At 56.7% G+C, this 11,123-nt stretch overlaps 5 protein-coding genes and 1 non-coding gene across 6 annotated transcripts; 4 read left to right on the top strand and 2 right to left on the bottom strand.

Moving 5' to 3' along the window:
* Positions 1-324: 324 nt before the first annotated feature.
* EHS24_000064 (uncharacterized protein) lies at positions 325-2,324 on the bottom strand (the record flags this gene model as incomplete). Its single annotated transcript, XM_028615905.1, has 6 exons — positions 325-1,132; positions 1,174-1,402; positions 1,450-1,523; positions 1,562-1,710; positions 1,762-1,879; positions 1,927-2,324. 6 exons carry the CDS (start codon positions 2,322-2,324, stop codon positions 325-327), a joined length of 1,776 nt encoding a protein of 591 aa, XP_028479762.1.
* An 863-nt stretch (positions 2,325-3,187) lies between these two features.
* Positions 3,188-4,221, top strand: EHS24_000063 (uncharacterized protein; the record flags this gene model as incomplete). Its single annotated transcript, XM_028615904.1, has 4 exons — positions 3,188-3,206; positions 3,245-3,324; positions 3,482-3,911; positions 3,950-4,221. 4 exons carry the CDS (start codon positions 3,188-3,190, stop codon positions 4,219-4,221), a joined length of 801 nt encoding a protein of 266 aa, XP_028479761.1.
* A 51-nt stretch (positions 4,222-4,272) lies between these two features.
* On the top strand, positions 4,273-4,523 carry EHS24_000062 (uncharacterized protein; the record flags this gene model as incomplete). Its single annotated transcript, XM_028615903.1, has 2 exons — positions 4,273-4,353; positions 4,389-4,523. 2 exons carry the CDS (start codon positions 4,273-4,275, stop codon positions 4,521-4,523), a joined length of 216 nt encoding a protein of 71 aa, XP_028479760.1.
* A 1,176-nt stretch (positions 4,524-5,699) lies between these two features.
* On the top strand, positions 5,700-7,579 carry EHS24_000061 (uncharacterized protein; the record flags this gene model as incomplete). Its single annotated transcript, XM_028615902.1, has 6 exons — positions 5,700-6,053; positions 6,096-6,246; positions 6,292-6,790; positions 6,828-7,259; positions 7,298-7,389; positions 7,452-7,579. The coding sequence occupies 6 exons, from the start codon at positions 5,700-5,702 to the stop codon at positions 7,577-7,579; spliced, it is 1,656 nt and encodes a 551-aa protein (XP_028479759.1).
* A 758-nt stretch (positions 7,580-8,337) lies between these two features.
* EHS24_000060 lies at positions 8,338-8,421 on the top strand. The gene has a single exon. It is a non-coding gene; the product is annotated as a tRNA-Asn (tRNA).
* A 449-nt stretch (positions 8,422-8,870) lies between these two features.
* Positions 8,871-9,267, bottom strand: EHS24_000059 (uncharacterized protein; the record flags this gene model as incomplete). Its single annotated transcript, XM_028615901.1, has 2 exons — positions 8,871-8,877; positions 8,924-9,267. The coding sequence occupies 2 exons, from the start codon at positions 9,265-9,267 to the stop codon at positions 8,871-8,873; spliced, it is 351 nt and encodes a 116-aa protein (XP_028479758.1).
* Positions 9,268-11,123: the final 1,856 nt, after the last annotated feature.

Genomic DNA, 11,123 nt, shown 5'->3' with positions numbered 1-11,123 from the left:
GGGCAACCTACGAGGCCGAGGGTGCAGAAGTGGTTGAGGGTGAGCTGGTAAAACGCAGACGACGACATTTTCCACATGGCCCGCGGCCTTCGTGCACGGTATGGGGTGTCTCGCTGTTGAGAGCAAAGAGGAAGAGGAAGAGGAAGAGGAAGAGGAAGAGGAAGAGGAAGAGGAAGAGGAAGAGGAAGAGGAAGAGGAAGAGGAAGAGGAAGAGGAAGAGGAAGAGGAAGAGCCGCCACAAGTTTGTTTTCGCGGTCGACACTGCAATTTGATCACATACAAGATACATGCTGCCCTCCATACATTCCCTCCCAAACTGTTACCTCACAACTTGGCGCGAGGCTTCTTCTGTCGTTCCTCCCATGCACCAATAACATGATGCTTGAGATCTTTCTTGACAAACTTGCCATTGGCATTGGTAGGCAAGTTGGGTTCATGGTACTCGACAGCAATCTCTGGCCTGGCCACTTTACGCAGGTGGGGGTGAGCCTCTTCGAGAATCGACTTTTCGTGGGCCTTCGCTCCGGAGCGCAGCGTGTAGAGGATACCGACGAGTTCGCCCATAACTTTATCAGGGATGGGGACGGCGATGACCTGTGAGACACGTGGGTCGCGCAGGATGGCATTCTCGACCTCCATACTGGGGATGTTCTCGCCGCCGCGGATGATGAGATCTTTGGCCCTGTCGGCAATGAAGAGGAAGTTTTCCTCGTCGACGTATCCGACGTCACCAGTGTCCATCCAGCCGTCGGCGTCAAGCGCCTCGGCAGTGGCCTTGGGGTCACGGACGTACTCCTTCATAATGTTGGCGCCACGCAGGTGGATGACGCCCATCTGGCCGACGGGGACTTCGCGCTTTGTCTCGGGGTCCACAATGCGGAGCGAGCAGATGGGGACTGGCGGGCCGGTGCTCTTGGGTTTTGAGAGGTAGTCGTCGCCAGCGATTCCACACGCGTACGCGTTCGTCTCTGTCATGCCGTAACCCTGCTGGACGCTTGCAGTAGGCCAGCGCTCCTTGATGTCCTTCGCAAGGCGAGCAGCGGCCGGAGCGCCGCCATACGCAACACCGTCAAAGTCTAGGTTCTTGGGCAAAAGGTCGGTCTGGACCAACTGGGTCGCAATGGCGGGGACACTGGAGGTCAGCCGGGTCCCGTTACGGCTGAGGACACTCACCCTCCCACCAGGTTGACTTTTTCCTGCACAATCACCTCGCACGCCTTTGCCACGTTCCACCGGTCCATGAACACGAGCTTGGTGCCCGAGTTGATACCACGAATGAGCCAGCTCAGGCATCCCGTGACGTGGAACATTGGGATAGCCAGCAGGTGCACCTTTTGCGGAAGTGCAGCAGTGGGTAGAGGTGGAACCGGCATCCCCTTGCGCAGAGCGGCGATAGAGGCGGCTGTTTGTCAGGCAGTGGTCTTATGGCCGTGTCGCTTCGCAACTCACGGAACATGGCTGAAAAGTGGTTACTCAGGCCCATGCGCTGGGTCGACAGAACGGCCTTGGGGTAGCCGGTGGTTCTGGCGGTCAGCGGGATCACTGGCAGTGTAAGGCTCACCCAGAGGTAAAGAAGATGTGCGCATCGGAATCGGGACCCAGGTCATTCAACTCGGTGCGGAGGACCGCGTCCTTCTGGGCTGGGGAGGCACGGATCTGGGGCAGCTGCTTGATCTGCGACTGGGCCTTGCCTGGAGTGTAGCAGTACAGCTGTTTGTAAGCATTGTCCGTAAATATCACGCAAAGGCTAACCGGACCAACCCCGTGGGGCTTCAGCTTGTCGTTGTACTTGCCGGCCAGCGTCTCGGCCACAGGCGCGTCCACGAGCGTGACCTTTGGGACGGTGGTCTTGAGACAGTGAATGAGGGAGTCGGCGTTTCTGGCACAATCAGCGCCACTCGGCTATACGGCGACCTGGTGACTCACAGAGACGCATTCAAAACAACTGTAACCGCGCCGAGCAGGTGGGTGGCCACAAATGCTGTGACCCACAGGGGCGAGTTGTAGCCTGCAATACCAACACCGTCGCCTCGCTCCACACCTTGAGCACGGAGCCATGCCGCGAGAGCTACCGACTGGTCGAAGATCTCGGCAAAGGTGTGGTACTGGCGCTTGTCTGTGCCGGCGGCTGGTGCAGAGAGGAAAGTCCTGTCCGTGTACATGCCAAACTTGTCCAGGAAGAAGGAGCGAAACGTCTTTGGGAGGTTCTTGAAAGCCGTGATCTTGCGGCCATCGACGACGAGATCCTCGGTCTCGTGGAGCGCCCCGGGACGAGTGAGGTAGTTCATACACTCGGTGTAGGAAGCATTCTTGGGCAGCGACATTGTCGTGTAGTGTGTATGATGACGAGGAGAAAGTGCAACCCCGCTCGCTTTTTTACAGATCGCTGTACTACATGGTCTCTTGAGCGCAGTGAAAGGCAGGCAGTGGATTTCGGCATCGCGCGGCATTGGGTCTCGGTTACCATCACGCGGGTGGGCAATGGCGGCCAAGTCCGACACCGGGAAAGACTGCAACAGACCGTTTAAGAGCTTAAGAGTCTGCTCCGCGGCTCGCCGGCCGAGTCCGAATAGGGTTGACCGACAACTGCCAGGTCGAGCCGCGGCCGGAAAACAAGTTAAGAGGTCCAGCCACGCGCGCTGGGTACTGACCATGACTTGCATGACACAAGGCCAAGCAATATTGGCTGATTTAACGCCACCTCTAATGGTATTCTATGGGTTGTATTGACATGATCGACCACTGCTTTCATTATGGGTTATACTGCCTCACCCTCACCGGCCCTGGGAGATCGTGTGTGGATCCATGTACAGCCCACAGATCATTTGTAGTACAGTACTTCAATCGCGCGCACACAAGGTGCGTGCAGGCCTCGCACAATACCTCACTACAACAGTCTGCACCCTCTCGGTGCGTCTGACTGTGTCGCTACCCCAGCTGTTCCCACCTTGCCCATCCGGTCAACCTACTGTACACACCAGCTGCACAAAGCGAGAGACGCCATAGTCGTCCTCTCCTTTGCCACCACCTTCGAACAAGGCACCAAAGGACCCCCCAAACCAAGCCTCCACCTCGGCTGTGGTCGTCAACAACGTCTCTTCCTGTTGCCACAGTCCTGGAGGACAACGATGAAGTCACCGATTGGGTCGACGGCGAGAAACAGGCGGAACAGGCGGCATCACAAGAGATGGCCCTTCTCCTGTCGCGTGCGTGATGTGTCTTGCTGCAAGTCGCTTACAGACAGCCGCTCCTTCCGAGCGCGACAGGATCGATGCCGAGTTGGGCGACGCCATCCGCCAGATGGATCCAGAGACCATCCAACTGGTAAGCCCAAGTCTCACACCCAATGCTCCCTACCCAGGCAATTGCATGCAAGCCGTACTATCGGCTCAAGCTGACGAACAGTAGGGCGGGCATTTTCCGCCAGCAGACCAATGGCCTGCTGGCTACTCGCACGGCGACGGGCTTCTTTCGCCCTTAGTTCCTCGATGACATTCGAGGCGCCGGAATTTACCCCCAGTGGGTTGACCAGCGCCTGGATGTCATCGTGGCGTTCCTCTTTAACCACTCGTTCTTGGAGGTTCGCGGCAAGTTTGCGGAGGCAGCCGCCGACCCCACGCACCCCGATGTCGACTTTACCGACATCCTCAACGTTCTCCAAGACGCCCACGATCTCAGCGGCGTCTTGGGCATATACATGTGCCACTGCCTTCTCCTCCTCCTGTCCTACTTTGGCAGGTTAGTCGACATCGCCAGGCGTAACGGCGAGCACGACCGCGAGCCGCACTCGGATGCGCTCCAGGTCGCCTGCGCCAAGGTTCCAGGTGGCAACTGGCTCGCCAAGGCCCTGTCGACCTTCCCCAATGGCACTATGGTATCGATTGTGTCGGCGTGCGAGACGGTGGTGATTGGTGGGTATTGCAATATTTATTGTGGGCTGACATTGTAGGATGCAGCGGCACTCTCGAGGGACCCAACGCCCTCCAAACACACCTTGTGGACTGCCAGCGCAGGACGCCCAAGAAGCAGCCGATTGACATCCGCTTCTTGGGCAACAATGACGAATTCATCAAGGACGTCCTCGCGGTCCGCACCTGGGCATACGACCACCTCCAAGGTGGTGGCAGGACGCTGCCGGCTCTGGCCCGAGCCTCCAAGTGGCAGTGTCTTCTGGGCCACACGTACTCGGGCAAATTCAGCCATGTCCAATTGCTCAAGTAGGCGTTCGACCCCCGCGACTTGAACAAGCTGGCCACTGAGGGACAGGACAACATGGAAGTGCAACGCCACTACCATGCCGTGTCGAGCGCCTGGCGTGAGATGCCGATTCCCGAGTCGTGCTTTGAGAAGCCGGTGAGCAAGCTCCAAACGAAACCGCTGGCATTCAGACCCAGGTGCTCCCCATGCGCGGCAAGGTTGGCCGCGTCAACCATGTCGAAATCTCGAAGACCGCAAGGGACCCGCCCTCGGAGCAAGACGAGCTCACGGCATTTCTTCGTCGCGCGCTCACACTTGCGCCGTGAAGAGCGCCGTACCGCAAGCCACCACTGTGTATTTCGTTCCCTCACACTCAAGTCCTGTGTATCCATTTTGTACAACCCCCAACCCCTGTCTATCGGCACCACTCCCATGATGTAAATACGCCCAATGAGCATTAGCATGAGCGACGGAAAGGCTGCTGCAATCTGTCGTTGGGGGATGTCGGAATGCTGATAATAGTTGCGATTGTTGGCGAGATGCCACATTCGCCAGATAAGTGGACGTCGATGCTGACCCGGTTGAAGAGTTTCAACGGCGCACACGGTCAATCTGGTCATACGCTCAAATTGTATATCTCTTGTTCGTGGGAGCATTTGACATTGTTGGTGTGGAGGGCGTTGGGGCCGTTAAACGCAATGGGGAGCTGCTCTGGACAGCAACCTCGTTGCTCGTGGACGTTCTGGCCTTGTGGGTTAAGTGGGTTTGTGGGCGTCATAAGCCTGCTCGGCTCCACTTGACTTTCTTCTCACGGTGACTTGCCGCTCGGCCCTTCTCACCTCAGCAGTCGGGGACCTTTAAATGACTGCCCAAGGAGTCGGTAATGAAGATATCAGAAAACGAACTGGCTATGTGGTGATCGGGCCGCCGCGGCCCGATCCTAGGAACTCCCTTGGCGCGCACACATCCGCACCAGTGGTGCCGAGCTCGTCTTATCCACAGGTCACCTTGAAGCAGGTAGATCACATGCTCATGTTGCCCACATCTCCGCCCCGGATTCAAGGGGACAGCCGGGGCACCGCTGGAGGAGACGAGGAGTCGATATGCTCATTGCTGTGGTTCTTGAAGCGGGCCCCGCGTTTCTCCAAACATCAGACAAACACGAAGACGGGGCCCGCTTTGATAACCGCAAGGTCACCGATGTTGCTGAACTGTACTCTGTGGGTGCCAATGCTGAGGACCCCAGAGGCCCCACATGACCCCACACATGATTGCCTGCCCGGTCACTGTCCCGAGAGTAGGACCGAGGCCTAACCCTTTGCCAAGAGCTTCCTTTGCACCTGTAGCGGTCATGTAGTGTCGTCGGCGAAGCGGATCCGATGACGATGTTAACCGCTCACAGCATATCAGTAAGCTAGTGACACCCGGGTTATGTCCATAAAAGACTTCATGCCTCCCGAGATCAGTTTGTTAACCGAATCACAGCCCTACAATCTATCACCATGAGCAGTCCTGAAGACCCTAAGCCCGACACTGTTGTCGTGGCTAACCACGATACCGGGATGGACCCTTTCCTGGTCGCTCAAGCTCAGCAAGCCGCGGCCAAGGAAAAGGCCATGCCGCTGAAGCAAGCTGTGCCAATCTTCTGGCGCGGCATGTTTTGGTCTGGTATCCTCTCTGTCGCTTTGGTCATGGAGGGGTTTGATGTCGTTCAGCTCGGTGCCTTCTACGCTCAGCCTGCTTTCCAGAAGCACTTTGGCGAACCTACCTCGAGCGGTTCGGGTTACTACATCCCTGCCAACTGGCAGTCGGCTATCGGCAACTCGGGTACCGCTGGCACCGTGCTAGGCCTCATCGTGCGTGAACACCGATCTTCTTTGCGTAGCTGACAAGTCTAGTTCAATGCTTGGGCTCAGTACCGCTACGGTTCTAAATGGGTGTATGTGGGAGCGATGACCCTCCTCATCGGCGCACTCGCCTTCACACCTTTCGCTCCCTCTCTTACCGTCATTCTTATTGGCAGCATCTTTATTGGTTTCCTCAATGGCAGTGGGTGCACAAGAATACCACGTGTGCTGACAAACCCCTATGCAGTTTTCCAGACTCTCACAACAGCTTACGCGGCTGAACTGTGTCCCATGGTGGTCCGCCCGTACCTCACCTCCTGGGTCAACGTTTGCTGGACCCTCGGAGCCTTGCTCGGATCGGCGACCCAAAACGCTACTCTCAACTTCCCCGGCGACAGCGCATGGAAGACTCCTCTGTATCTCCAGTGGATCTGGCCCGGTCCCTTGATCGTGGCCGCCATTTTCGCACCGGAAAGCCCCTGGCACCTCACGCGTACTGGCCAGATCGATGAGGCCAAGAAGTCCATTAGTCGACTCGCATACCCTGGCTACTACTCAGAGGACGACCTCACAGCACAGGTGGCGCTCATGCAGCACACCCTTGCAATCGAGGCCCTCGAGCACAAGGACCAGAGCTTCCTCAACTGCTTCAAGGGAACCAACCTTCGTCGCACTGAGATTGTGGCGGCTGTGTTTGCCGTCCAGCAGTGGTGTGGCCAGCCAATGACCAGTCTCTCGACCCAGCTGTGAGTCGTGTCGTGCAGCTGGTTCTAACATGTACAGCCTCACCTCAGTCGGCCTGAGCGTCACCAACTCGTTCCGAATTTCCCTTGCTACCTACGGAATGGGCCTTCTGGGCACCCTTCTCATGTGGGGTGGCATTGGACGGTTCGGTCGTCGTCGCATCTACCTCGTCGGACAAGCCGGGATGGCAATCGTTCTCGGTGTCATGGGCATTCTTGGTTTCTTCAAGACCACCGCCATCGTTTACACCACCAGTGCCATGCTCATCTTCATGAACTTTATCTTCCAGTGTACGGTCGGCCCGGCGTGCTATACATATGTGGCGGAACTGCCGGCGGCCGAAGTCCGCTCGCCCACCATCGTCGTCGCTCGTGGCGCATACATCCTGTCCGGACTGGTTACCGGCCAGCTGACTCCGCGCATGCTGTCCACTGAGGAGTGGGACTGGGGAGCCAAGTGTGGTCTATTCTGGTACGTAATAGTCTTCAGAGTCGCGCTTACCATTCCAGGATGGGCACCAACATCCTCGGCCTCATCTACTGCTACTTCCGTATGCCAGAGACAAGGGGCAGGACTTTTGGCGAGCTGGACATTCTCTTCTGTGCGTCATTAGTCAAGGTTCACCTACACAGGGGCCAGTATATACATAGCTAACGACCACAGCCAACCATGTGCCGGCCCGGAAGTTTGCCTCCACCAATGTCGAGGAGTTTGAAGAACTCAACGACCCTATGGGGGAGAAGGAGAAAGAGACGGGTGAAGTACAGCATGTTGAGGCCTTGGCCTCATAGTGGAGTGAACAAAATGAAAGAGGAGGAAAAGAGCCCGGGGATTGTACAGGAGCAGTGTCAGGTGGTGGCAGGGTGGCAAGAAGCAAGTAAGCATATGTATGCAGAGACGCTCCTTTTAGTCCAGCAATGGTTCTGACTGCTGGATTGATGTGGTGTGAAGACAGGGAAGGAACGAAGTCCAAAGGCAGCAGTTAGGGTGGTATAGCGCATCAGCGCCGACGGCGTTGGTCGAGGCTCAGCACTCAACCATCTTTCCCCCGTTTATATGCAGTTACAGGGCACTGCATCGGCGCACAGGAGAGACTTCAGGACGGTACCACAAGGCATTTCGAGCACTCACCCCCCGTCCATTTGCGACAGTCCTCTCCACGCCTCTGCGACGATGCCGATAATTGGGGGATCCACACAGCGCAAGTCACACGGTATGTTCGGTTCCCTCGACATGCCAAAGCACACTGTCTAGAAGAATTGCCGGGCGGATCCTGGGCTCGTGTGTGCTTCTTTTACCGCAAACTGTCGTGCGGCCCTCACACTGCTAGCGGTCGTAAAATTCATGAAAAACAGCGAAAATGTTGGAAATTGGTTGAAGAACTAAGACTCCCCGCCACACCAGTACAGTGTTCAAGGCTCATGACCTGGCTTGTTCTGAAAGGAAATCAAAAGCGCACGATGCAAAAGTGAGAGGAGGCAGCACCATGTTTGGTCGCAAAGTAGGTGCGTCCGAACATAACTCCATTTGCAAAAACAGCAACACCAACTACCCTATGGCTCAGTTGGTTAGCGCGTGGAGCTGTTATCTTCAACATACTCCGAGGTCCCAGGTTCGAGCCCTGGTGGGGTAGGATCTTCTCTTTTGCGTGTCCCGGTGGACTCTCCATGCATGCCACCGTGTTGTTGGATGTCTGGAGACGACGAAAAGGTGTTGTGGTGGTGGATCGGTGAAATGACAAGTGCCACTCATAATTCGCCGGACGATCAGTCGCGTGCATTTTCGTCATCGTTGGAGCCGATGGCGACTCTATATACGTTTCTGGGATGGTCCACTCTCATCCCAGAAACGTATATAAAGAGGCGTCTGAGCGTCTGAGAGCATTGCAAGGCGATTTGTATCTTCACACCACCACTCGCTCACGGTTCTCACCAGAAACCACCCCTCTGACGACGAACCACTCATGTGCAGCAAGACAGAACCCCTCGGCTTCCAGCACTACTGCAATTCATTCACTGCTAACGACTACTGACTTCACACTTTCATCCGGTACGGAGGCCTGTCTTCCCATGGCACGGGGGTTTAGCGACTGTAACCTAGTCAGTTGCTGCTCTGTGATCTGTCGATCCACTCACCCCATTCCGGGTCCTCCCATACCACCTTGCTGGTGGCCCATGCCGGGCTGACCACCCATGCCGGGCTGACCACCCATGCCGGGCTGACCACCCATGCCGGGCTGACCCATACCGGGCTGTCCCATACCGGGCTGGACGCCTCCCTGCATGCCCATACCCTGGCCTGCCATGTGCTGACCGCCCTGTCCAGCAAGGCCACCACCGGCCATGTGCTGCTGTCCGCCAACACCACCACCACCGCCCATGTGGTGCTGGTGCATGCCGCCAGCAGCCATTCCGGCACCGCCGACGCCCGGCTGGCCGCCGTGGCGAGCGGCGCGCTTGTTGAGCTTGCGCTGACGCATGGTGTCGTCGTCGGACGAGCTGTCGGAGCTCGAGCTCGAGTGGCCGCCGGCACGGCGAGGGCCCTTGCCGGCGCAGCCCTGGCACTTGCACTTGTTGCGCTTGCAAGCGCACCTGCCGTGGCATTCGCAGCTGGGGCTGGGGTTGTGGCACTTGCAGCCGCTGGACACGTTAGTGACTGACTTGAAGTAGGGTGGAGTGAACCAGGGGGACGTACGTGATAGCCTTCTTGATGGCGTCCATGATGGTGCTGGCTTCTGGTGTTTGGTGAGGAGGTAGGAGGTAAACTGAAAGACAAAGGACAAGAGTCGGTGGCGTAAGGCCCAACTGACCTGCGCGGGTATTATATCCATGTTGGGGTGTGCATCATGCGTGGCAACTGGGCTCAACTGGTTCTGACATCATTGGGGGGTAAAGTGCAAGTCGTGTGACGCATCAACGACCCCAATTGGGTTTGTGACGTGAACCGTGACGCGCTGAGAAATGCCAAGGCGTGGGTGCCAAGCTTGACAATGACAATGAGCCGACTGCGCGCCACCTGGGAGTTCCAAGACTTTGCGGGAAAGGCAGGACTGTCCCGTCTGTGTATGAGAGACGAATCTGCGGCCTTCACCGCGACAGTGGCCGTTTACCTAGAACGTCCAAAGGCGTCATTGACCGGAAACTCATTGCGGGACGTGTCACTGGGTTCAGACCAGGTCTGGAGCCCATGACTGCTACTAGTTCAGTCACGCATGGTCCAAATGTACGACTTCAGCCAACTGTTTGGTGTGGTTTCTCAGTAATTCTGCATAACGGACAGCTCTTCAGCTCGTGTGCGTCATACACACGCACGCGCGGCTGCACGAGTTCGGAACTAGACGTGTGGAGCTCCTCTGACGCACATCGGTCTGTACTGCCGGCAGCCCGGTCCATGTGTTCGTCCTTCGTTTGCGGAAGGCTCCTGCAGGCCCGAAGCACGACCCTGCGTTTCAAGCCAGGAGCCAGGTGCACCTGTCGCCTTTGTTGTCATGGGTCTTGCTGTTACTTCCCCTCTGAACAGGAAGTAACAGCAAGACCCATGACAACAGAGGGGACGAGCAAGGAAGTGGCCGGGTTGCACAAGCAGGTGCTGGTCTAGGCTTTCAATCGAGGTCGTGAAGGAGCCTTTCGCTTATTTACGGATGTGACGTCACTGATCCTCGTCACGGCAGTTACTGTTGTGCATAGTCTTGCAGGTTGCATGCCCGGTGCTTTGCACGGCTGCTTCCGAGATGCAGGCTGCCCGGCGCCATGGATGAGGCCGCAGATGCATGATGTCACTGGGCTCCCGGTAATCCACGGATTTAAGCACTAGGCAATATCCCGACACCCGGAGAGGTCTATGCTGTGGGATTGTTGGGTATTTTTACACATTTTTGGATATTTTCTTCGTAGCGCCAAGATGGGAACAGTCTTGGCTATCTGAAGGCATATATTGGCGCTATTTAGACATGCAGCTACGTATGCATAGCATAGGCATGCCACGTCCAAATACATAACGGGGACGAACAGGGTTGTGTCTTCTGCACATCTGCACCACACGTGTGCACACCGCGAAAGGTGTTTCTGGCCGTCTGACACTGAACTGGAGTCAATCCGGGGTATCAGTGAGAGAAAAAGTAAGTACAGAACCCCAAAAGGTCTCTGAGACACCAAAGATGAAACAACATGCATGTGGCACCTGCCGTGTCACGAGTGCAACACACACAGTACATAGGTCGGTCGGTTCGGCACCTCTCGGACTCAAAAAGTCTCATTGTTCCATCATTCCGGGACTGCTAGCACATGAAGAGCCAAGAGCAGTGTCAATGGGAGTCAAGGCACCCACTGAGACCTT

Source organism: Apiotrichum porosum, assembly GCF_003942205.1.
Source record: "Apiotrichum porosum strain DSM 27194 chromosome Unknown scaffold_1, whole genome shotgun sequence".
NCBI lineage: Eukaryota > Fungi > Basidiomycota > Tremellomycetes > Trichosporonales > Trichosporonaceae > Apiotrichum > Apiotrichum porosum.
Note: the sequence above shows the minus strand (reverse complement) of the source record. Positions and strands in the feature narration are given on the sequence as shown.